The sequence below is a fragment of the Solea solea genome, chromosome 15 (genome assembly GCF_958295425.1).
Source record: "Solea solea chromosome 15, fSolSol10.1, whole genome shotgun sequence".
Lineage (NCBI taxonomy): Eukaryota > Metazoa > Chordata > Actinopteri > Pleuronectiformes > Soleidae > Solea > Solea solea.
Genome location: NC_081148.1, coordinates 9,519,132 through 9,545,499, shown reverse-complemented (window position 1 = coordinate 9,545,499; position 26,368 = coordinate 9,519,132). Strand labels below are relative to the sequence as shown.

The 26,368-nt window shown below is 40.2% G+C and overlaps 2 protein-coding genes across 12 annotated transcripts in view; one reads left to right on the top strand and one right to left on the bottom strand.

Annotated features, from left to right (window-relative positions):
• Positions 1-26,368, bottom strand: part of phactr2 (phosphatase and actin regulator 2) — a 53,233-nt gene that overhangs the window by 14,854 nt on the left and 12,011 nt on the right. The window contains exon 1 of one of the 5 annotated variants that reach the window (XM_058651110.1): positions 24,409-24,629. The exons of the other annotated variants lie outside the window; for them this stretch is intronic. Within the exon in view, the coding sequence (XP_058507093.1) occupies positions 24,409-24,451 (43 nt within the window). The 5' untranslated portion in view covers positions 24,452-24,629. Of the gene's footprint in view, positions 1-24,408; positions 24,630-26,368 lie in introns of those variants that run through there. 5 annotated transcript variants of the gene reach the window in all.
• On the top strand, positions 14-17,473 carry LOC131473674 (nucleolar protein dao-5-like). Of its 7 annotated transcripts, XM_058651104.1 has the most exons (24): positions 20-400; positions 1,374-1,489; positions 1,569-1,725; positions 1,869-2,061; positions 2,253-2,342; positions 2,958-3,056; positions 3,671-3,769; positions 4,384-4,482; positions 5,097-5,195; positions 5,810-5,908; positions 6,523-6,621; positions 7,236-7,334; positions 7,949-8,047; positions 8,662-8,760; positions 9,375-9,473; positions 10,088-10,186; positions 10,790-10,888; positions 11,509-11,658; positions 11,784-11,906; positions 12,467-14,570; positions 14,849-14,890; positions 15,131-15,223; positions 15,568-15,681; positions 16,123-17,473. In XM_058651104.1, the coding sequence occupies exons 1-24, from the start codon at positions 177-179 to the stop codon at positions 16,332-16,334; spliced, it is 4,806 nt and encodes a 1,601-aa protein (XP_058507087.1). In that variant the 5' UTR covers positions 20-176; the 3' UTR covers positions 16,335-17,473. The 7 variants fall into 7 exon arrangements, 4 of the variants coding, with proteins under 4 accessions (XP_058507090.1, XP_058507089.1, XP_058507087.1 ...); XR_009242210.1 differs by lacking the exon at positions 16,123-17,473 and having other exon boundaries at positions 19-400; positions 15,131-15,352; positions 15,568-15,671; XR_009242211.1 differs by lacking the exon at positions 16,123-17,473 and having other exon boundaries at positions 19-400; positions 14,793-14,890; positions 15,568-15,582.

Genomic DNA, 26,368 nt, shown 5'->3' with positions numbered 1-26,368 from the left:
GTGTGTGTGTGTGTGTGTGTGTGTGTGTGTGTGTGTGTGTGCACTTACATTTCTTACTTCATGGGGTCCCACCGCAGGGAGCACACCAACCGCGGGGGGCCCACAACCGGTATGGGGCCCTAAATGGTGGGCCCCACACCGGTTTTCATTCAAAATGAGCTTTGCAGCCCCCCCTGATGCCCCTCTTGCTTTTTTTTCACTTGGCCCACAAGGTCAGAAAAACTGGAAATGTGTGTGTAAGTGTGTGTAAACTTTTTGCTCACTACCGCCCCCCGGAGCTTGTAAGGTGGAAGGTACGGACACACACACACCGGAAGTTTGTTTACACACTTCAGGAAGTGGGTAGGGTTTTAACAAGAAGAAGAGGAAGATCAAGCTCAAGATCGACAGCATGCAACAGGTAGGTGTGAATTTGTTGGATTTATATCGTTTATATCTTAGTTATGTTAATTAATTTATTACAGTAACTGTTAGCTGCTACTGTAAACTAGTTGTGTTTAGCTGCTGGCGTAAGCTATATAATACGCACGCTAACATTAGCAGCTCGCGATTTTCTTTTACAGATTATTACAATAACTGTTTGCTGCTACCGTTAGCTACTCGCGGTTAGCTGCTAACTTAGCGATATAATGGGCGAGCTAACATTAGCGCTAACGTTAGCGATCGCTAGCTGCTAACATTAGCAGTTAGCGATCGCTAGCTGCTAACATTAGCAGCTAGCGATCTTTTTAAGACAATTATATAAGACAAATTATATAAGGCACAAAGTCTAATAGTCTAGAAATGTATAAATACAAATGAAATTATAAATCTATAAATTTGGTCTAGCCTTTCGTCTAAGTTTATAAAAAATACCCATCTTTACATGCTACTATAATGAAATTAAACTGTATATCAACTCCCTAAAATTGAAAATGAAATCCAAAAGTGCTTAAGAGCTTTATAAATTAACTCTTTAACTAATTAAGTGACCTCTTTTTTTATCTTTGCTTAAATTAGATAATTAATATCATTATTAATTCAAATTAAACATGGGAAAAGTGACCTGAAATTACATCTTTTGAAGTTTTTTGATAAATGAAATTAACTTGACATTCAGTATGGGAAAATAATGATGTTATTGATCTAATTAAAGCAAAGCTATTTCATTTTTACACACAAACAAACGCATAATCACACACACCTATAACCTGATAGAGAGAGAAGAGGACAACATGCCATAAACCCAGGGGAAACACTACTGTTTGTTTTCAATAATTGTTTTATGTATATCAGCAGTTAGCAATCTAGGCAACTCATGACAATATAAACTTGACTCACTGAACAAATCTCTTATATCGTATGTGTAGTAATAATTAAAAATATTTTCACAGAGCCATTATGTCCAAAAGGAGGAGAAGGATAAAGCCTGTAGATGATGCAAAGACATATATTCTGTCTTGCACTGACAAGTCTGGATTTATGTCAAGACTCATAGACAGTTTCAAAGGTAAGTTGTAGAAGGTTCCTTGACAGAACTTGTGCATTTCAAAAGCAAATGAATCGTTTTCTTTGTTATATTCTTCTAGGAAGAGGAGTGTTTGCTACGCAGCCCATTGAACCAGGGGACTTTGTTTTGGAGTACAGGGGTAAACTCCTCACACAGGAAGAATGCCGGTCACTACCGTACTCAGAGATTGACTCCACATTTCTCTTTGACTTTGAGTGGCAGAACCGTCACTTGTGGTGAGCATGTAAAGAGATGTTTTTTATAGATTAGAGAAATTAACCTTGAACCCTGAAATAAACTTTTAATAGTTAATGATTGAACTAAAGCACGAGTACTAAAATTATGTCTTCCAACAAAACTGATTTCTTGTACTTTTCAGCCTTGATGCATCTGAAGAAGATGGATCTCTTGGAAGATTAGTCAATGACAACCACAAAAATCCAAATTGTGTCATGAGAAAAATCATAGTAAACAACAAGCCGCACTTGTGCCTTTTTGCCCTGAAGAAAATAGAGATAGGATCTGAAATTGACTACAGCTATGGTGATGCAAAATGGCCTTGGCGCAGTATGGTGAGTTGGTTAGATTAAGCATGAATATTTTTTTTGACAAATGAGTGTGTAAAAATGTGCCATCTTGTAAAAGCAAATTTTGTCCAATATTGTTTCCCATATGAGTTTATCTATGGGAATGCATGTGATCTTTGATCTGTGTGATATGATTTAACATCAGTTTGTTTGATTCTTGTTTAATTGAAATCCAGGTGAAGACTCCTGCAGCAACAGAGACAGAGACCAGCCCTCTACCTCAGATGTTCCACATGGAATCAAAGCCAGATGAGACTAACGCACAGGTAAAATGACATTGTAGACGCATCCATCACCAATATCTGTGGTGACTTGTATGAAGCTGTTCTACTTTCAAATGGGCCAATGTACACATTGTCAGATTTCCTTTTTGGGTGGTGTGATAATGGCCAGTTAATGTCCCACACACACGCATGTTTCCAGTCATGTCCTTATGGGGCCTTTTATGTCACAAACACACTTGTTCTCTCGTCTCTCCTCGATGAGACCAGGTAACATACTGTAACACACCACTCGTATGTTTCTAGTCTCACCCATGTGGGGCCCTTCCGTGTGGTTCTCACTCAAACTGTTCCTATGGCACTGTCCAGAACCTGACATAATCTCAAGTTCGATTTTAACATTTGTAATTGCACACGGTCTGAGCTGTTATGAGTTTGAAAGCAAACTTTACAATGTGACCCACTGCAAATCCTTATCATAGGTTGTGAGAGGTGCCTACTTCTTTTAGAAAGACTATGTTGTGCTCTCAGTTTGACGGTCTGTGCTGTTTCAGAAACAGTTTAACCATTAGGTAACCTTATTAGCCTGTAAATGTCTCCACATACAGTTGTGATTTCTGTCAGTTCTAATTGTCTTCTTGTCTGCTATCTAAATTTCAGGTGAAAGACCCTCAGACTCCTGCAGCAGCAGAGACAGAGACCAATCCTCTACCTCAGATGTTCCACATGGAATCAAAGCCAGATGAGACTAACGCACAGGTAAAATGACATTGTAGATGCATCCATCACCAATATCTGTGGTGACTTGTATGAAGCTGTTCTACTTTCAAAATGGGCCAATGTTCACATTGTCAGAATTACCTTTTGGGTGGTGTGATAATGGCCAGTTAATGTCACACACACGCATGTTTCCAGTCATGTCCTTATGGGGCCTTTTATGTCACAAACACACTTGTTCTCTCGTCTCTCCTCGATGAGACCAGGTAACATACTGTAACACACCACTCGTATGTTTCTAGTCTCACCCATGTGGGGCCCTTCCGTGTGGTTCTCACTCAAACTGTTCCTATGGCACTGTCCAGAACCTGACATAATCTCAAGTTTGATTTTAACATTTGTAATTGCACACTGTCTGAGCTGTTATGAGTTTGAAAGCAAACTTTACAATGTGACCCAATGCAAATCCTTATCATAGGTTATGAGAGGTGCCTACTACTTTTAGAAAGACTATGTTGTGCTCTCAGTTTGACGGTCTGTGCTGTTTCAGAAACAGTTTAACCATTAGGTAACCTTATTAGCCTGTAAATGTCTCCACATACAGTTGCGATTTCTGTCAGTTCTAATTGTCTTCTTGTCTGCTATCTAAATTTCAGGTGAAAGACCCTCAGACTCCTGCAGCAGCAGAGACAGAGACCAACCCTCTACCTCAGATGTTCCACATGGAATCAAAGCCAGATGAGACTAACGCACAGGTAAAATGACATTGTAGACGCATCCATCACCAATATCTGTGGTGACTTGTATGAAGCTGTTCTACTTTCAAAATGGGCCAATGTTCACATTTTCAGAAGTACTTTTTGGGTGGTGTGATAATGGCCAGTTAATGTCACACACACGCATGTTTCCAGTCATGTCCTTATGGGGCCTTTTATGTCACAAACACACTTGTTCTCTTGTCTCTCCTCGATGAGACCAGGTAACATACTGTAACACACCACTCGTATGTTTCTAGTCTCACCCATGTGGGGCCCTTCCGTGTGGTTCTCACTCAAACTGTTCCTATGGCACTGTCCAGAACCTGACATAATCTCAAGTTCAATTTTAACATTTGTAATTGCACACGGTCTGAGCTGTTATGAGTTTGAAAGCAAACTTTACAATGTGACCCACTGCAAATCCTTATCATAGGTTGTGAGAGGTGCCTACTTCTTTTAGAAAGACTATGTTGTGCTCTCAGTTTGACGGTCTGTGCTGTTTCAGAAACAGTTTAACCATTAGGTAACCTTATTAGCCTGTAAATGTCTCCACATACAGTTGTGATTTCTGTCAGTTCTAATTGTCTTCTTGTCTGCTATCTAAATTTCAGGTGAAAGACCCTCAGACTCCTGCAGCAGCAGAGACAGAGACCAATCCTCTACCTCAGATGTTCCACATGGAATCAAAGCCAGATGAGACTAACGCACAGGTAAAATGACATTGTAGATGCATCCATCACCAATATCTGTGGTGACTTGTATGAAGCTGTTCTACTTTCAAAATGGGCCAATGTTCACATTGTCAGAATTACCTTTTGGGTGGTGTGATAATGGCCAGTTAATGTCACACACACGCATGTTTCCAGTCATGTCCTTATGGGGCCTTTTATGTCACAAACACACTTGTTCTCTCGTCTCTCCTCGATGAGACCAGGTAACATACTGTAACACACCACTCGTATGTTTCTAGTCTCACCCATGTGGGGCCCTTCCGTGTGGTTCTCACTCAAACTGTTCCTATGGCACTGTCCAGAACCTGACATAATCTCAAGTTTGATTTTAACATTTGTAATTGCACACTGTCTGAGCTGTTATGAGTTTGAAAGCAAACTTTACAATGTGACCCAATGCAAATCCTTATCATAGGTTATGAGAGGTGCCTACTACTTTTAGAAAGACTATGTTGTGCTCTCAGTTTGACGGTCTGTGCTGTTTCAGAAACAGTTTAACCATTAGGTAACCTTATTAGCCTGTAAATGTCTCCACATACAGTTGCGATTTCTGTCAGTTCTAATTGTCTTCTTGTCTGCTATCTAAATTTCAGGTGAAAGACCCTCAGACTCCTGCAGCAGCAGAGACAGAGACCAACCCTCTACCTCAGATGTTCCACATGGAATCAAAGCCAGATGAGACTAACGCACAGGTAAAATGACATTGTAGACGCATCCATCACCAATATCTGTGGTGACTTGTATGAAGCTGTTCTACTTTCAAAATGGGCCAATGTTCACATTTTCAGAAGTACTTTTTGGGTGGTGTGATAATGGCCAGTTAATGTCACACACACGCATGTTTCCAGTCATGTCCTTATGGGGCCTTTTATGTCACAAACACACTTGTTCTCTTGTCTCTCCTCGATGAGACCAGGTAACATACTGTAACACACCACTCGTATGTTTCTAGTCTCACCCATGTGGGGCCCTTCCGTGTGGTTCTCACTCAAACTGTTCCTATGGCACTGTCCAGAACCTGACATAATCTCAAGTTCAATTTTAACATTTGTAATTGCACACGGTCTGAGCTGTTATGAGTTTGAAAGCAAACTTTACAATGTGACCCACTGCAAATCCTTATCATAGGTTATGAGAGGTGCCTACTTCTTTTAGAAAGACTATGTTGTGCTCTCAGTTTGACGGTCTGTGCTGTTTCAGAAACAGTTTAACCATTAGGTAACCTTATTAGCCTGTAAATGTCTCCACATACAGTTGTGATTTCTGTCAGTTCTAATTGTCTTCTTGTCTGCTATCTAAATTTCAGGTGAAAGACCCTCAGACTCCTGCAGCAGCAGAGACAGAGACCAACCCTCTACCTCAGATGTTCCACATGGAATCAAAGCCAGATGAGACTAACGCACAGGTAAAATGACATTGTAGACGCATCCATCACCAATATCTGTGGTGACTTGTATGAAGCTGTTCTACTTTCAAAATGGGCCAATGTTCACATTTTCAGAAGTACTTTTTGGGTGGTGTGATAATGGCCAGTTAATGTCACACACACGCATGTTTCCAGTCATGTCCTTATGGGGCCTTTTATGTCACAAACACACTTGTTCTCTCGTCTCTCCTCGATGAGACCAGGTAACATACTGTAACACACCACTCGTATGTTTCTAGTCTCACCCATGTGGGGCCCTTCCGTGTGGTTCTCACTCAAACTGTTCCTATGGCACTGTCCAGAACCTGACATAATCTCAAGTTTGATTTTAACATTTGTAATTGCACACTGTCTGAGCTGTTATGAGTTTGAAAGCAAACTTTACAATGTGACCCAATGCAAATCCTTATCATAGGTTATGAGAGGTGCCTACTACTTTTAGAAAGACTATGTTGTGCTCTCAGTTTGACGGTCTGTGCTGTTTCAGAAACAGTTTAACCATTAGGTAACCTTATTAGCCTGTAAATGTCTCCACATACAGTTGCGATTTCTGTCAGTTCTAATTGTCTTCTTGTCTGCTATCTAAATTTCAGGTGAAAGACCCTCAGACTCCTGCAGCAGCAGAGACAGAGACCAACCCTCTACCTCAGATGTTCCACATGGAATCAAAGCCAGATGAGACTAACGCACAGGTAAAATGACATTGTAGACGCATCCATCACCAATATCTGTGGTGACTTGTATGAAGCTGTTCTACTTTCAAAATGGGCCAATGTTCACATTTTCAGAAGTACTTTTTGGGTGGTGTGATAATGGCCAGTTAATGTCACACACACGCATGTTTCCAGTCATGTCCTTATGGGGCCTTTTATGTCACAAACACACTTGTTCTCTCGTCTCTCCTCGATGAGACCAGGTAACATACTGTAACACACCACTCGTATGTTTCTAGTCTCACCCATGTGGGGCCCTTCCGTGTGGTTCTCACTCAAACTGTTCCTATGGCACTGTCCAGAACCTGACATAATCTCAAGTTTGATTTTAACATTTGTAATTGCACACGGTCTGAGCTGTTATGAGTTTGAAAGCAAACTTTACAATGTGACCCAATGCAAATCCTTATCATAGGTTATGAGAGGTGCCTACTTCTTTTAGAAAGACTATGTTGTGCTCTCAGTTTGAAGGTCTGTGCTGTTTCCGAAACAGTTTAACCATTAGGTAACCTTATTAGCCTGTAAATGTCTCCACATACAGTTGTGATTTCTGTCAGCTCTAATTGTCTTCTTGTCTGCTATCTAAATTTCAGGTGAAAGACCCTCAGACTCCTGCAGCAGCAGAGACAGAGACCAACCCTCTACCTCAGATGTTCCACATGGAATCAAAGCCAGATGAGACTAACGCACAGGTAAAATGACATTGTAGACGCATCCATCACCAATATCTGTGGTGACTTGTATGAAGCTGTTCTACTTTCAAAATGGGCCAATGTTCACATTTTCAGAAGTACTTTTTGGGTGGTGTGATAATGGCCAGTTAATGTCACACACACGCATGTTTCCAGTCATGTCCTTATGGGGCCTTTTATGTCACAAACACACTTGTTCTCTTGTCTCTCCTCGATGAGACCAGGTAACATACTGTAACACACCACTCGTATGTTTCTAGTCTCACCCATGTGGGGCCCTTCCGTGTGGTTCTCACTCAAACTGTTCCTATGGCACTGTCCAGAACCTGACATAATCTCAAGTTCAATTTTAACATTTGTAATTGCACACGGTCTGAGCTGTTATGAGTTTGAAAGCAAACTTTACAATGTGACCCACTGCAAATCCTTATCATAGGTTGTGAGAGGTGCCTACTTCTTTTAGAAAGACTATGTTGTGCTCTCAGTTTGACGGTCTGTGCTGTTTCAGAAACAGTTTAACCATTAGGTAACCTTATTAGCCTGTAAATGTCTCCACATACAGTTGTGATTTCTGTCAGTTCTAATTGTCTTCTTGTCTGCTATCTAAATTTCAGGTGAAAGACCCTCAGACTCCTGCAGCAGCAGAGACAGAGACCAATCCTCTACCTCAGATGTTCCACATGGAATCAAAGCCAGATGAGACTAACGCACAGGTAAAATGACATTGTAGATGCATCCATCACCAATATCTGTGGTGACTTGTATGAAGCTGTTCTACTTTCAAAATGGGCCAATGTTCACATTGTCAGAATTACCTTTTGGGTGGTGTGATAATGGCCAGTTAATGTCACACACACGCATGTTTCCAGTCATGTCCTTATGGGGCCGTTTATGTCACAAACACACTTGTTCTCTCGTCTCTCCTCGATGAGACCAGGTAACATACTGTAACACACCACTCGTATGTTTCTAGTCTCACCCATGTGGGGCCCTTCCGTGTGGTTCTCACTCAAACTGTTCCTATGGCACTGTCCAGAACCTGACATAATCTCAAGTTTGATTTTAACATTTGTAATTGCACACTGTCTGAGCTGTTATGAGTTTGAAAGCAAACTTTACAATGTGACCCAATGCAAATCCTTATCATAGGTTATGAGAGGTGCCTACTACTTTTAGAAAGACTATGTTGTGCTCTCAGTTTGACGGTCTGTGCTGTTTCAGAAACAGTTTAACCATTAGGTAACCTTATTAGCCTGTAAATGTCTCCACATACAGTTGCGATTTCTGTCAGTTCTAATTGTCTTCTTGTCTGCTATCTAAATTTCAGGTGAAAGACCCTCAGACTCCTGCAGCAGCAGAGACAGAGACCAACCCTCTACCTCAGATGTTCCACATGGAATCAAAGCCAGATGAGACTAACGCACAGGTAAAATGACATTGTAGACGCATCCATCACCAATATCTGTGGTGACTTGTATGAAGCTGTTCTACTTTCAAAATGGGCCAATGTTCACATTTTCAGAAGTACTTTTTGGGTGGTGTGATAATGGCCAGTTAATGTCACACACACGCATGTTTCCAGTCATGTCCTTATGGGGCCTTTTATGTCACAAACACACTTGTTCTCTCGTCTCTCCTCGATGAGACCAGGTAACATACTGTAACACACCACTCGTATGTTTCTAGTCTCACCCATGTGGGGCCCTTCCGTGTGGTTCTCACTCAAACTGTTCCTATGGCACTGTCCAGAACCTGACATAATCTCAAGTTTGATTTTAACATTTGTAATTGCACACTGTCTGAGCTGTTATGAGTTTGAAAGCAAACTTTACAATGTGACCCAATGCAAATCCTTATCATAGGTTATGAGAGGTGCCTACTACTTTTAGAAAGACTATGTTGTGCTCTCAGTTTGACGGTCTGTGCTGTTTCAGAAACAGTTTAACCATTAGGTAACCTTATTAGCCTGTAAATGTCTCCACATACAGTTGCGATTTCTGTCAGTTCTAATTGTCTTCTTGTCTGCTATCTAAATTTCAGGTGAAAGACCCTCAGACTCCTGCAGCAGCAGAGACAGAGACCAACCCTCTACCTCAGATGTTCCACATGGAATCAAAGCCAGATGAGACTAACGCACAGGTAAAATGACATTGTAGACGCATCCATCACCAATATCTGTGGTGACTTGTATGAAGCTGTTCTACTTTCAAAATGGGCCAATGTTCACATTTTCAGAAGTACTTTTTGGGTGGTGTGATAATGGCCAGTTAATGTCACACACACGCATGTTTCCAGTCATGTCCTTATGGGGCCTTTTATGTCACAAACACACTTGTTCTCTTGTCTCTCCTCGATGAGACCAGGTAACATACTGTAACACACCACTCGTATGTTTCTAGTCTCACCCATGTGGGGCCCTTCCGTGTGGTTCTCACTCAAACTGTTCCTATGGCACTGTCCAGAACCTGACATAATCTCAAGTTCAATTTTAACATTTGTAATTGCACACGGTCTGAGCTGTTATGAGTTTGAAAGCAAACTTTACAATGTGACCCACTGCAAATCCTTATCATAGGTTATGAGAGGTGCCTACTTCTTTTAGAAAGACTATGTTGTGCTCTCAGTTTGACGGTCTGTGCTGTTTCAGAAACAGTTTAACCATTAGGTAACCTTATTAGCCTGTAAATGTCTCCACATACAGTTGTGATTTCTGTCAGTTCTAATTGTCTTCTTGTCTGCTATCTAAATTTCAGGTGAAAGACCCTCAGACTCCTGCAGCAGCAGAGACAGAGACCAATCCTCTACCTCAGATGTTCCACATGGAATCAAAGCCAGATGAGACTAACGCACAGGTAAAATGACATTGTAGACGCATCCATCACCAATATCTGTGGTGACTTGTATGAAGCTGTTCTACTTTCAAAATGGGCCAATGTTCACATTGTCAGAATTACTTTTTGGGTGGTGTGATAATGGCCAGTTAATGTCACACACACACGCATGTTTCCAGTCATGTCCTTATGGGGCCTTTTATGTCACAAACACACTTGTTCTCTTGTCTCTCCTCGATGAGACCAGGTAACATACTGTAACACACCACTCGTATGTTTCTAGTCTCACCCATGTGGGGCCCTTCCGTGTGGTTCTCACTCAAACTGTTCCTATGGCACTGTCCAGAACCTAGCATAATCTCAAGTTTGATTTTAACATTTGTAATTGCACACTGTCTGAGCAAAGCAAACTTTACAATGTGACCCAATGCAAATCCTTATCATAGGTTATGAGAGGTGCCTACTACTTTTAGAAAGACTATGTTGTGCTCTCAGTTTGACGGTCTGTGCTGTTTCAGAAACAGTTTAACCATTAGGTAACCTTATTAGCCTGTAAATGTCTCCACATACAGTTGTGATTTCTGTCAGTTCTAATTGTCTTCTTGTCTGCTATCTAAATTTCAGGTGAAAGACCCTCAGACTCCTGCAGCAGCAGAGACAGAGACCAACCCTCTACCTCAGATGTTCCACATGGAATCAAAGCCAGATGAGACTAACGCACAGGTAAAATGACATTGTAGACGCATCCATCACCAATATCTGCGGTGACTTGTATGAAGCTGTTATACTTCCACTGTCTACTGGGCCACTGTTTACATTTCTTTACTGTATTTAGCTTTTTGGTCAGATCATGTCATGATCAAAACTACTTAACAATCCTAAAATCGTAGGTTAATAATCGCGATATGGCCTTTTATTAATACAGCGATATTTTTAGACCATGTCACGATACACGATATATCTCGATATTTTGCCTTAGCCTTAAGTTGAAACCAAACCACCACCAGACGATGGATCCTGTGCTGTTTTTCTTCGGAATTAATTCGTCCTCCTCTGCTGGGCAAGGGCGTGTGAAGTTGCACGTATCAGACTGACGTATGTAACTAGGTGCGTTTGTTTTGTCTGTCTGTGAGAGGGAGAGACGAGAAAGCATTTGAGAGTCAGCGGCTAAAAGCAAATGCGTCACAACACTCGAGTTTCATGATATAGTCATTTTCTACATCGCACAGACAACAAGCCGCGATATATCGAGTATATTCAATATATCGAGTATATTCAATATATCAAGTATATTCGATATATCGCCCAGCCCTACTTGACATACTTTTTTTTTTTTTTTGCAGATGGACAGTGGACCAGAGGTTTCTCGTCATTCGTGCGATTCAGATGAAACTGTTCTGAAAGAAACCTGTGATGAGGCTTCTCCAAACAACCATTCCAGAGAGCAATCAGATGATGAACTTCCACCTCTGAGACGCACAAAAAGCATTATGGTAAGCTCCTAAAATCTATTTAAAACAATATGAGTACATAGCTGATGGGCACTTTTCCCTGCAGTTTGTTTTTCTATCGTGTCAACAAAAAGGGAAAATCATATCTCCATGTTTTCCCTTTGCAGATGGATCGACTACAAGATTTTGCTGGCTGTCTCTACGATTCAAGTGATGACAGCACAGAGGGCACTTTGATTTCTAAGCCTGAAAGGGATTCACAGAGGCTGAGAAGAAGCTCTCGCCATCCTGTAAGTCTTTAATTGATTCTTGTATTTGTATCATTTTGAGGCTTTATTGTGTGTATATATGACATATTCAAATTGTTTCAAGGTTTTAATGAGGGATGGGCACAATTTAGATTTCACCAGCTATAGGCAATATTTGCTTTTTCTCACAACTGTATGCACAATGGTGTAGTACCGGGGCTTGGACTTTATGTATGTGTCGGATCGGGCCTTAATTTTCATGTCCGTTGATACTCTAACCCGTGCAATACATGCAATATGATCGTGTCTGACTGGAAACGCTGGCAGAACCAATGTTAACGGTCAGACAGACCTCCTGGTTCTTTTCATTTAAAGTAAATGAAAATGGCAATACCTAGTTTTTAGTAAAAGTTTTAGTCTAACATTAATTAGCAGTATGTCTTTCTATTTCTTTACACTTACTTGAACTTAAAATACTCAGTATAGAAGGCTCCATAGAGAATTTATCTTCACGCTGTATGCATATACAATTAAAGTGTACTCAGATTGTTTACACTTAATATGTTACAAAATGAGTTACATTTTTTTTTCTTTTTTTAAAGATTCAGATGCCTCTTGTGGAATCAGATAACTCTCACATTGGCAGTGAAGATGAGTACATTCCATGTCCCAAGGACGAAAGCACAGAAAGTGATAGCAGTTTGGAATTAACCCTGGAAAATAAAAAAAGGAACAAAGGTGCATCTAGTGAGAGCAGAAGAAAGTCTTCCAGTCGGAGCAAGTTTAAGCCCAGGGAGAGTGGAAGTGAGTCCTCCAAGCAGAAAAGAAGCAGGTCTTCCAGTCAGAGCCAGCTTGATTTTAGCCAGAAGAGACCCTTTAAAACAGGTCATGACCCCACACAAATATTTCCAAATAGCAGAGTTGATGGTAATGAAAAGAAAATAGTTGCAACATATTCTAAAAAGGATGCGAGTGTTTCAATGCCCCTGGAAGAAGAGCAGTCTATGTATATCAATCCAGTTTTAAAGAAGATGGATGGGTCTAGAAGCTACAACAAAAAACATTTCTGCTTTTATTGCAGAAAGTTTGTCCAGAAAATGTCAAGGCACTTGTGGCGTAAACACCAAGATGAAACAGATGTTGCAAAAGCATTCAGTTTGCCAAAGAACTCAAAAGAAAGGAAACTGCAGTTGGACTACATACGAAATAAGGGCAACTTTGAGCACAATAGTGAGGTTTTGGAGACACAGAAAGGCAAACTCATCCCATGGAAGCAACCACAGAAAAAATCTGAAGGACAGGAATTTGCACATTGTATTCACTGCTATGGTTTGTTCTCAAGAAGAGCAATGTGGCGGCATTTTCAGGTTTGCAACTTCAAACCTGAGAGTAGTAAACCCGGTAAAACTCGTGTTCTTTCTTTGTGTGCTTTCGCTGAACCTGCTCCACCTGGATTTAATGATGCTTATTGGAAGTTCTTAAGTGTTATGAATCAAGACAGGATTGCAGTTGCTATTAAAGAAGACCGCTGTATTCTTGAATATGGTTACAGACTGTTCAGGAAGAACGAGAAGGTGGTCAGTCAACACCAGTATATTCGGCAAAAACTGAGAGAGCTTGGCAGGCTGTTATTGAAAGCAAGACAAGTTACACATGTGAAGACCATCCAAGAACTCATAAAACCTGAACAGTACAGTCAGGTGGTCACTGCTGCAAAGAGCCTATCTGGATTCAGTGAGCAAACTGGCAAATACCAATGTCCGTCTCTTGCTCGCAAGGTTGGACACAGCTTGTATTCTTTGGCCATGTTTATCAAGTCCGAAGGCCTGAAAAAGAAAGATAAACAAGCTACTCAAGATGCTGAGGAGTTTGCGCTGCTTTATCAAGAAAGTTGGAGATTTGACATTGCAAGCCAAGCATTAACTCAACTTGACCAGACCAAATGGAATGCTCCTCTACTGTTACCTTTCACACAAGATATTCAAAAGTTTCATTGTCATCTAGCTGAGAAACAGCAGCAACATTTGAATGATCTGCAAAAACACCCATCACCATCAAACTGGAAGGAGCTTGCAAAAGTTACCCTCACACAAGTTGTACTGTTTAACCGGCGGAGAGGAGGGGAAGTGTCCAGGATGCTTCTGTCTGCGTATCTATCAAAGGACACATCAGACACACATGGTGACGTTAGCTTGGCCCTTACACCGCTTGAACAGAAGCTGTGCAAACATTTTGTAAGGATTACAATTGTAGGAAAGAGAGGAAGAAAGGTTCCAGTTCTTTTAACCCCAATCATGAGAGAGTCACTTGATGCTCTGACTGAGAAGAGAGAAGAATGTGGAGTGCTGTCTGAAAATGGATATCTGTTTGCATTACCTCACTCTGTCCATTACATAAGGGCTTGTGACTGCATAAGGCAGTTTGTGAAAGAATGTGATCACCTTGAAAATCCTAAAGCCTTAACATCAACAAGACTAAGGAAACATATCGCCACCCTCTCTACTGTATTGAACCTTAAGACCACAGAACTCGATCAGTTGGCAGACTTCCTTGGCCATAATATTGCTGTGCACCGAAAGCACTACCGCCTTCCGGAGGGCACCCTCCAGTTGGCCAAAATCAGCAAAGTGCTTCTGGCAATGGAACAGGGACGCCTAGGAGAATACAAAGGAAAGAGCCTGGATGAAATTCAAGTTGACGTGAATGGTACTAAGACTTATTATATTTTAAAGGTGCAATATATGATATTTAGTCTTCAGCATTCAGTAAGTGACTTAAACTGGATTTTTTAAGTAATTGAATTGTATGCAGGTAATTTGCAAGTTTAAAATCATATCCTCCTCTGTAAGACCATACATATGCAAAAATGCGTGTCAAACTTAGACATGCACACACAAACTGTATTTTTTTTCTGCTCTTGATTGCCAGATTGCCCACAGTCTCAGCTTTCCAACTCAATAATACTATATCAATTAATATTTTAGAGACCATTGGCATAGAGGGGCCTTCAGAAGAGGACATTGAAGGTATGTGATGAATGTTTTTAAATTTGTCATGGAGATTTATGAGCTTTGCATTTGTATTTTATTTTCAGGTTTCCCTGATTCACTATTTCCTGACATTATGTGAAGACAAGGATACAAAATATAGTACATTGTCTCGGGGGTGCAAGTCTGGTTCAGCAAGACAGGGGTCTGGGATTGAAATCTACTCTATGATGCACTGTATTGTCAAAGTATAGTAGTAATATTACATTTCTCTGCCAGGAGAACAGGGGTCAGAAGATGAGGAGAGCATGTCATCCCTGAACATCTGTACCTCAACATCACAAGTCCAAAACCAGGGAGTGTCTCCAACGGGTGAGCTTGAACAATGAAAGAAGATTGATCTTGAACACTCCTCTTTAAAGACCCCCTCCGATGAAAATTGTGTTTTTCATGTTGTTTATGTGGCATTTCTCTGATGCTACAGGACATATCAGCAGAAAAGTAAGTGTGACATTTTATTTCTGAGTATTTCTGCCTTCAAATTGCAGTGAACTAAAGGCAGACGCAAACTGGCAGTACAGATTGTAAAGCCCTCCAAGGCAAAATGTGATTTGTGAATTTGGGCTGTACAAATAGAATTTGATTTGATGAAATAATCACTGTACTGACTGTTTCTTCATATTTTGTGTCTTTTAATAAAGTTCTTTCTGTTCTAGATGTCACTATGCCAGGACAACAGGGGTCAGAAGATGAGGTCAGCACGTCATCCCTGCAAGAATGTACCTCCACATCGCAAGTCCAAAACCAGAGTGTGTCTGCAAGAAAGAGAGGTAAGCTTTGGGACTTGCATCCTCTTTTGGGCCAGTGCCACTCAATTGCTTTTAACGTCTTTTACCTTGTTTTTAGTGAAAATGGTCTATTGGTTGCCTTAAAAAAAATAATGTTGATGCTTATATCATTGAATAAAAGCATGTCTCTGAATTCTTAATACACCTAACATAGCTTCCTACCCAGAAAGGGAATAAGACCCAATGTGTGACAATGGTTCGAAAATATATATGTGAAAAAGTATTTGCCCCCTTTCTGATTTCCTGAGTTAATTGCAAATTTGTCACACTTAAAAGTTTACGATCAGCAAACAAATTTGGAAGAATTTACTTTCAACAAAGAGTGGAAGCTAGTTTTGCGCAGTTAGTGGCCTTGTGAGCTACAGATCACAGCTCTGCAAATTGTCAATTTAATCAAAATGTGATCTCTTTCTGCCTACTTAGGTAAGCAAGCTCCTGTGAGACGTTGGACACCAGAGGAAATTGCTGCAGTAGAAAAACATCTGAAGAAGTTCATTGTGAGGCAAGATGTTCCAGGTAAAGCGGACTGTGAGCGCTGCATTGCTTCAGAACCGCAAGCGCTACAAAATAGAGACTGGAAAGCAGTCAAATATTTCATCAAAAATAGAATAACTACCATGAGAAGAAAATTATAATGAAAGCAGTTCAACGATCAGAGGTATGGACACACATTTTCAGTTTGGGTCCTATACTTTGTTTAAATGTTTTGAAATGTACTGTAGTTTAAAGTAGCTGCTGTGGTTTTAGCAGTCAACAACACATTAAACAAGTACATGTTTGGCAAAGTCAAATGTTTGATTATCTGGTTAACTTTGCAGTAATGATTGTTTTGTTTTCCTGTAATCATTAGTTGCAGCATTAGAGTCTCAATTTTGTCTCAAGCATGTTTTATGTTTTTTGTGAAACAATACACGGGCAGATGTGTACACAAATTATTCATATTTGATACACTGACCTTTGTGGTCCACATTATTTATTGGTACAGCAAACCTGCATTCATTCCATGCTAAAGACTGACAGGATGCTTCACAGCACTTATTTTTAGAGGATGGAGTCATAGAACTATCTCTTACCTGTGAAGGAATGCATAGCTGCAGCATGTATTGGTCACTGATGAGCCTCTGTGACAGGTCAGTATTAAAAACATCTTCATGTTGTGTGGACTTAAGTTTCATGATTTAATTTTTTGATTGATTGTCACTGAAGACCTGAATGTTTGCAACCGGACACCAAGCAGATGGGTCATCCTGAGCACATATTAAAAATTTCTCTACCAAATATGAATGACAGTACGTTGTAGACTTCCGTGTTTGAGTTTGGCTATAAACAATCCTTGGTTTTTGTTCAATTTAAAGGTCCAGTGTAACGGACTTAGTAAGACTGCTGATTGTAACAAAAAGAGGACTCAAAGGATGTTGTTCTTCATAAACTATGTTTACATGGACACAAGCAATTGGAATAAAAGCCCGATCGGAATAAATATGTCATGTAAACATGTCAATCTAGAAACACTGATTCCAGTCCACAACACCACAGAGATGAAATCAGCATTAGAATACTCCTTTTTCTACCTTGTTTGTTTATCTGGTTAACTTTGCAGTAATGATTGTTTTGTTTTCCTGTAATCATTAGTTGCAGCATTAGAGTCTCAATTTTGTCTCAAGCATGTTTTATGTTTTTTATATACGGACAAAAAAACTTATTTTCGTTTTGTGTAAAAAGTAGTCAGATGACTGACTTGTTCGCAAAATAAATACATGTGCCTTCAGGATAACTTGTTGAAAGCATTTTATTTTATTGTTAGCATATAGCATATCTGTCTCAAGTCTTATTAAGTGCTGGTGCTAACGATCATTATTTGATTACCATGCTACTACCCTGTCTTCCTGTTGATGTTGTAAGATGATAGCACATGCAGTAGTTAATGAGCTAACAAGGCATCTAAATTTGCACGTGTAAAGGGAAATGAGATGGAATGAAGGAAGAAGAGTATTTAATTTTGAAATATAGATCCTTAATGCAGTCAGAGTCTATGTGCAGTAGAAACCATTAATGGGCCCCAGATAGTAACCTAACACCCCACAAAGATATAAAAACAAGAGAAGTGTATGTGTGTGTGACACTGGACCTCACAAGTACTGTATGTTAGAAACTGGGCCCACAAGTGACCAAAAAACTGGCATGGAGACAAAAGTTTAGAATCTTGGTACATTGAAGTGATTTTTGTGATTGGGATTTTTTTTTCATCTTACCTGATTTTTTACAGCAGTGTAGAACCACTGGAAAGGGTGGATCCCATAAATGACCAAAGAACTGGTGGGCCCCCTGAGGGGCAAACACCAGTATGTGTGTGTGTGTGTGTGTGTGTGTGTGTGTGTGTGTGTGTGTGTGTGTGTGTGTGTGTGTGTGTGTGTGTGTGTGTGTGTGTGTGTGTGCGCACATGGTCAATATGTGGCCTCACTAAGATAATGTGTGTATTGCATTCACCATAGCAGAACCTTGCAAAGAAATAAGAGGTGGTTCCTCAGATTCAGCCTAAGGAATGAATTTAGAGCTGAAACGATTAATCGATTATTAATCGATTACTAAATCAATCGACAACTATTTTGATAATCGATAATCAGTTTTGAAGTTTTTTTCATGATTAAAACAAGATTTCCGATTGTTTAAGCTTCTTAAATGTGAATATTTTCTTCATTTCTTTGCTCTGGATAACAAAGAAATCATTCAAAGTGAATCATTTTGGTTTGTGGACAAAACAAGACATTTGAGAACAGCATCATTTCCAGGTTTGACGAACATGATCAACATTTAAGTTGATTTTCTGATATTTTATGGACCAAACGATTAATCGAGAAAATAATCGACAGATTAATCGATTATGAAAATAATCGTTAGTTGCAGCTCTAATCTGATTCATGAATCTCCCAACTGAAGATAACACTTGGTATGAACCTTATTCCTATCCCCCATGATACCTTGCATGAATTGTGGACACAGCTTATTGCTGAGAGACGAGTCTGCCTTTATCGTGGTAACTGGATCCTAATCAGTGAGAGCAATTGTGAAATGTTACAAGTGGGAACATCATCATCATCGACAGTGTGAAGTTTATTGTGACAAAGCTGAAGTGTAAGTCACACTGAAACAGAAACAAACAAAGAAGAAAATCCCAGTTACACCTCAAACAGAATGATGGAGTTTTGGAGTTAGCGCTGTTAGATTTACTGTGTATTGAGGGATGGGAGGAAGTGGCTTCAGAGATGAGTTTGGTTGAGGTTTGTTAGAAAAAAAAAAAAAAGGTAGGACACAATCTTATTTAAAGGCAGACAATATAGAGACACGTCAGAGATGTGACTGTCCCACATAAACAAGCCTGGGTTTTTTTTAGTTACAACATCAGGTGAAATACAAACAGCAAGATGCTCATGAATTGCAAGACCAGCATGATCCTGTAGCCATGTAACCCTGCTGTCCCCACCGTGGAGAGCCACTGGAAATAGCTTGCTTACTGCTACTTCCTCTTCTGCTCAAGAAGTTCTCAACTTAATCATTTCTACAGTAGCACCTCCAGGAATAAGGTGGATAGTTAATTGTAAATCTACTTTTAGCATCGCTTTATCTCTGGTGGTGAGGAAATAAGAACTCTCTTCTTCTCTCACAGTTATCCACCACATATGTCTGTGTTCAGGTATCTGTATCGATAAAATAATAACATCCCCATGTGTTACTGTGAATAAATGAAGAGGAAAATAAACAATATTGAAACAGGGAAAAGTATAGCGCAGAGCACAGTATATTATCTCCCCTAATTTTAGCCTGCACACGTGTACGTGCACATACACACTTCCTGTTGCAGTGTTTATATCAAATCACAACAATAGATGCCTTTCATCAGCTAATGATGGGAAAATCAGTAACAGCAATTATCATCTACGTTAGCCCAATTATTAAACCTCTAGTGTGGACAAACTGAGGACAATGGTCTAAATGATTTCATATAGAGAAGAGAAAAGAAAGGAGAGGAGCAGAGAGGATGAAAACAAAAGGCCACTGTGAACTATAGATCATCTTAAAAGAAAGACATCAAGTACCAAGAGTAAATAGGTCAACGTTACTCGTCAGTACGGGGTGGTTTGAGAATATGTGAGACCCATGTGTCATACAACAGTACAAGAAATGGACAGAGACTTCACTCTAAATTCTCCATTTGTGAGTCAGTGAAATACACCCACGGCAACTTTACAAGACTGTTTACTGATGCCAGTTCCTTTCTACAGTTTTCATTACAACAGAGGTTATTTTTGTTTTTAAAAGAGCAGGTTCAGTCATGCTGTTCTGCAGACTGATGCTTCCCATGGTTGAGCGCCTTCAGCGTGGCTGCAAGATTTGCACATTTTAATACGCATTTAAATAAATGTTCGCGACATAAAATAAAGAAATTGCAGACATGTTGAAACAGACTAAATTAGCCGTGTCAACACAAGCCAAACACCCTGGGAGAAGATGAAGAATCTCACATACAAAACAAGTCTAAAGTCAGTGTTAATGCTTCAAAACAACCTATAGATATACCTCGTCCTGCCACTGCAGTAAATTACAACCACTTACCAGTTTTAATGTTGCACCTGATTGGTGTCCTATGGTAAAACCATTAGCAACAAAGGGAGAAATGTAAGTGATGGAGCAAGCAGAGAGCTACGGAATAGCTAAGCCAATGTTCTAATTGACAGGACACGGTATTTTACACTGCATGTACAACAACATACAACATGCACACATCCATGTGCTAAGTCCACAACAGACACAGGAACTGAAAATGGTGGTTTCACAGTAAGGCAGCACTGGTCGCAAAGCAGTCTAAGAAAAGTAACACACTTTACCCAAAGGTAGTGTTGACTACATCTCTAAATTCACCTGAGCTTAACTCAGCGATGTTATTACACATAGCAACTGCCAACTCAGCGTCATGATTACACACGGGATTTCATACCAAAGCTTTTTTATTTTTTTTTTCCCCAACAGATGACTCATGGTGTCATGCAGGAGGGGAGGGGTGAATCAAGATTTGGATAGCAGCTGTGGAAGTGGACGGGATAATCAGAAACACAACTTAGGACACATAAGAAACCCGAATCGTTCAATAAACGGAGAACATTGTGCAACGACGACACAAGGGCCAGTAATGTGTTAGTTGCACTGTACGTTAACTGCAGTTAATCGTCTCATATGTCTTCAGTGCACTGTATGTTACACATTGTGTGGAACAACATCATCGAGATTGAGTGGGGATGTATTGTGACAAAGCCTTTTTTTCGGACACTATGGCAGGAACATGTGTTCAGAGGGAGGGGGAAAGGGAGAGGCTTCCTTCCTTCACTGCAAGTCACCGGAGAGGGAAGAACCAGACATAAGGCACAGAGGAAGAGGGACTGAGGGGGAGAGAGCGAGAGAGAAAGAGAGAAGAGGCAAAAAGAAACTAAGAAAATAAAAAAGGGGAGAAGTAGAAACTGAGGGGGGTTAACAAATGAAATATGGAAGAGGGGAAGAGTAGAAATAGCAAGAGAGAGAGAGAGAAGAAAACAAGGCAACAAGAGGTGTTGGACGAGAGCAGAAGTGGGTGGCACCACGCTGTAGCTTCAATTTTTAACACTTGGGTCATTTCTTCCAAATCTCTTTCCAATGTAGGACAGGGAAGCACAGTAGAGTTTAACTCATGATACTCACAGGACCTAGCAGTTTGGATGAGGTCTAGAGTAATGGAAGAAAAAGGAAACCAAACAGGAAACTGCAGCTTTACAGTGTTTTAACATGGAGTAATAACTCAACGGGATATCAGTTTTATGTTATCATTGAATCAATTCCCCCTGCTGTGCTTAGTCCTGTATATTCAGCATTTAAAAGACATCACATTGTGTAACACAATGCAGAGTGTACACTCAAGCTCCTATATACATGTTGACTTAATTGTGCAACGAAACAGTCTGGGTTCGGCCTCAATTGCTGACAGAATAATAAAAACGCGCTTTCTGTTTTGTTTTCATCAAGTGTCCTTCTTTCTTTCACTTCCTAACTGCATTACAGTTTTCCCATAAGGATGTGAAATGTTTACAATCATGGCTCGCAGACGAACAGACCAAAAGAAATAAGCTTGGCAAGTAGTTATGACACAGGAGACACTGATCCCCTGACGCTTGAAATATATTTAGTGTTGTTTATGTAACTCCACTTAGGACTAAATCATAATTGCTGACTATTTTCCATGGTAATCGCTGGAAAATGTCAATGTCATTATTAAAAAACTGCTCCCAAACGTTAGGGTGAGGTCTTCAATTTTCAACACCATTTGAAAATCTATGTACACACTTGACTCAGCTTCAGTGTAGTTCTTTATAGATGTCACATTCTCCATCAGTGAGTGAAAACAATTATACTGTATATCCAAATGTGTTTTATTTTAAGGGATAACACTAGAGCTGCAGCCCTTCGTTCATTATTCATTTGAGCCTTAGGACCAGTTCTCATGGTGAAAAATGTTTTTAATCAGAATTTGTGCTACACCCAGCTACTCAAATGTTAGGATGTGGTGCTTTTCTTTGCTGCTGATCCATAAAGAGCTTTACTGTCCTAGTTTTAGGGTTAAACATAATGCCTGCTTGACCGTCACAATAACAGATACTAATATGTTTAAATGAATGAGGTTGTTTTCGTTAGTTCACATCATAAAATAGCTAACAGAGACATCGGGAAAAAGTTTTGGCTATTTAACCAAATGCTCATGTAATAAAATGTATGACATCTTAGGAATATGTTTGCCACTTTATCTCACCATTATACAGCCTTTTACAAATCCAGAGAGAGCACAGATCTGCAATTTTACATCACAGAGCACAGGGGTTGTTGATTCATGGCTGCCTCCATCGCCATGTTCAAATGAGTTCTTTTGTGACTTCAAAGCCTATGTTGGGACATATTTAAGTAACAAATATACCAAACATGTCAGTAGCAACCACACATAAACCCACACTTTAGAAAAACCTGAACTATCACTTTAAACTCTGCTGTCAAACAATAAGTAAATCATTTGATTTTTTTTCTTTTTTTTTGAATGTGCTCCTCCGTGACACTAACTGAATATTTTTAGTTTGTGGACAAAACAAGACATCAGCAACGATAACAGTCATATAAGTGATAAACGTCTAGGGAGCCTTGAAAAACAGGGCTCCTTGTTGACTCAGTCGTGACATATTTAAATATAAATCCACTCACTTCTAATAGTTCCTCTGTGTCAGAATTAGTGACATCCGATGGTGAGACTGCAGACAAAAAAAGGACTCCCCTCCCTAATCCCAAGACCAGCAGGCAACTACAATGCCCTTCACAACAGTGTGGTCATTCAGTGTGTTTACATGCAGGTTAAAAGTCAGTTTTTAGATGGACTAAGACAATAATTCGGTTTTCTTCATGTCATGCATTAGTCCGACTAAAATCGAGCTAGACTTGGTCGAACTAACGTACCTGGATATTGCAATTCATAGTCAAATTACTCCGGCATGTATACACTGAGTGAGACTTGGCGTTCTGCACATGAAACCAAAATGTCCTACCCGGACATCGTTGACCTGGAAGTAGAAGGAGATAGCGTATAAACTGCAGTACTGTTGTCGGACAAGAACAAACAACCCGACACCGAAAGCTACTGATGAAGAAACGAGATTTATGAGCATACAGAACCACAGCACAATCCACCTTGCCATTCCCTGTTTGTTTTTCTGTGATGTAAAGGTCAACAGGAAACTCATTCAAGATGCAATAACTTATAGAGAGATACAGCGCCACCTATGGAGGCGGAGTCAGACGTACAAGGCCAATAAATCGACGTTCTCCTCCGCATGTATACTCGGACCCGACAAGTTGTTCGATTGCCCGTTTAAGTCGGACTGCGGCCTTAGCTCGATTAAACTGTGCATGTAAACGTACTGACTGTCAGCTGATGAAGTTACCACAGCTGTTTTAAAGTTTGTTTATGCCACATGTTTTTGTTCCCTTCATTTAAGTAGTAAGCCTAAACTTGTCCATTCAGGCTGCTGTAGAAACATGGCTACTCAAGATGGCTGATGACCATAACTATTAAAGGCTTCATTCATCACAACAAACAACAAACTTTTTATTTTTCGAAGTGATTACACACCGATTCAAACATAATTATGGGAAATAAGTTCTGCCAATAAAGCCTCCTTATGTCTACATATTACACCTTTAACAACTCAGCTGCTCTTCTCCATAAACATGGACTGATGTCAAACTGGCTGCTAAGTACACAACCGTCTGACAGTGAACTTCACTGAAACTACGTCGCTTTATAAACACACACACACACGTTCTGTATTAGTTGGCTGATTCACTGGTTTGAGTCACACACATACATACATACACACACACACACACTTTTAAAAAAGACTCGTAGGCAGCAACAATGCTAATAAGAGCGTTTGAATTACTCGAACACATACAGGTCATCGACCTCCTTTCACTAGAAAACCAGTGAGCGCTCTGTTTTTGTGCAGCTGTGTCAAAAAAAAACATGAGACAAAAATGTTAAAAGAAAACAAAAACACCAAAACGAGAAGACTTCCGGAGTAAAGATAGCGGAATGTGTGTGAGAGGAAACTGCACACACACACACACACACACACACTTCATACTCACCGCTCGCGGTCTGGGACACAGCAGACACAGCAGTCTGACCCATAATCAGCGCAATCCAGAGCAACCGGGCCGGACCGGGCCCCCAAACCCGCAATCACGGCCTTCTATTGCCGCATAAACTCCGTCCGCCGAGTGGGTTCATTTCAAAACAGTTACTGACCGTGATGTCGCTGGAAACTTGGTTCACTGACTGAGTGTGTGAGTCCCTACTACGTCGTAACTTCCCCTCCCTCCCTCCACCACCACCTCCTCCTCCTCCTCCTCCTCCTCCTGTGAGCAGCTGAAGAATGCCTCTCATTCCTCTATGCGGGATTAGACTATAGATGAGGAGTAGCTGCCGGGGTCAAAGTTGAGGGGGGGTCCGACACCTCAAAACCAGCCGTTTCCATGCTAGTGGGCAGGACACGAGAGTTTGAAAATGTGAAACACACAGACATAGTCACCACGAGAGAGAGTGTGACACATGAATATTCCTTATTTTAAAACCCAGTTTGGTTGTTGTAGACTTTCATATGTAGTTAAGGCAAGGGCCTTGGTTTCGGGAGGCCACCATTTTGTGCAGTCGTGTTTCTACTGTAGCCCGAATGGCCAAAAATGTCGTAAAGCGTGTTTTAAGCAGAAGTTTACTTCGTAAAACAAAGAACTGTAGATGCCTGACACAAGTGGGAAAGAGATGGACGAGTGGAGAGTCTTTAAAACCTCAAAACTGTTTAGTCTACCTGTTTACACAGAGAGAGAGCAAACAAGCCCTTACCAACAATACCCTAGAGCGTGAATGTACAGTATATGTCACTGTAAATGAAATTGTCACAGTAGGAGCGACAATCAAAGCTACGTGAGTCTGTGGACCTTAGATTGAAGGAATAGGGATGGACAGCTGCTCCGTTTTGAAATTGTATACGATGAATACTGAAGCACTCAGGCTGTTAAGTGAAGATAATGCATCGTTCGTTGCAACGTTGCAGTTTCGGTGCAGTTTTCCGAGTGTAAATTAATTTCAAAGCGAAATAAGAGGATAAATAAATAAGCTTGATCTGATGACAACACTTTTGTGCTTTACAGTTAAGGCACTATACTGTATTCCAGTATAGAGTCAGATTAATAACACACAATATATTAAATAAGTAAATGGGCAATGTTAATGCCCATAATATTGTAATAACTCCTATTATTCCCAAATAAAATGTATTTGACACAATGTAATTTTGAACCTTTAGTTCGTGACATTACACTTCATCAAGTTATAAAATGTAATACATGCCAAGATGAAACCATAAACCAAAGGTGCTGATTAATTGTGTTGATAATGAAAAATATGTTGGTGTGTGCAGACAATAGGCTAAGTGTGTGTGCGTGTGCGTGTGTGGGTGATAAACTGCTTATGTCAGGAAATCACAGATATCCACTAATAGACCTCACTCTTGATCCTCATAAGCAGGGATAGATAAGAGCGGATGGTGGGATGACGGCTGTCACTGTAAGAGGTCCATTAAAGTCGATAAGCAACTAATGATTGTTTTTTTTCTGCAGATAGTTACATTGAAAAATACAATTTCAACAAAATAAGAAGTTGTTTTCAGTGTATAAATGTTGGTTTATCCCACGAAGATGATTATAAAATTAAAAACTTGAGCTCAAAAAGTAAAATATTATTAGAGTTATTAATGGACTACAACTTGAGATTCAACAAACACCAGCATGACGCTAAATTGTTAGCATATAGAGTTCATAATGAATCCCTGGTTTTGGGTCTGAACAATGGCTGTGAAGGGCCACAACAATAGATTCTGCCCATAGTCAACTTATTTTGATTAAAAAGAGAGAAAGAGATGTCAGTGAAGCCTGAATCCCACGGGATGAGACGGGGAGAAAAAGTTTCATAATAGAACAGACACAGAAATAAAATCTGTTTCATATTACACACATGACCCTGAGTCACTTCACTGACAACTGTGATAAA

Excerpts from the sequence above, each read along its gene's own strand:
- LOC131473674 (XM_058651104.1), top strand. The coding sequence starts at position 177 with ATGCCCCTCTTGCTTTTTTTTCACTTGGCCCACAAGGTCAGAAAAACT. Across the intron at positions 2,343-2,957 it reads CAGATGAGACTAACGCACAG|GTGAAAGACCCTCAGACTCC; the intron begins GTAAAATGACAT and ends TCTAAATTTCAG. Across the intron at positions 11,907-12,466 it reads GAAGAAGCTCTCGCCATCCT|ATTCAGATGCCTCTTGTGGA; the intron begins GTAAGTCTTTAA and ends CTTTTTTTAAAG.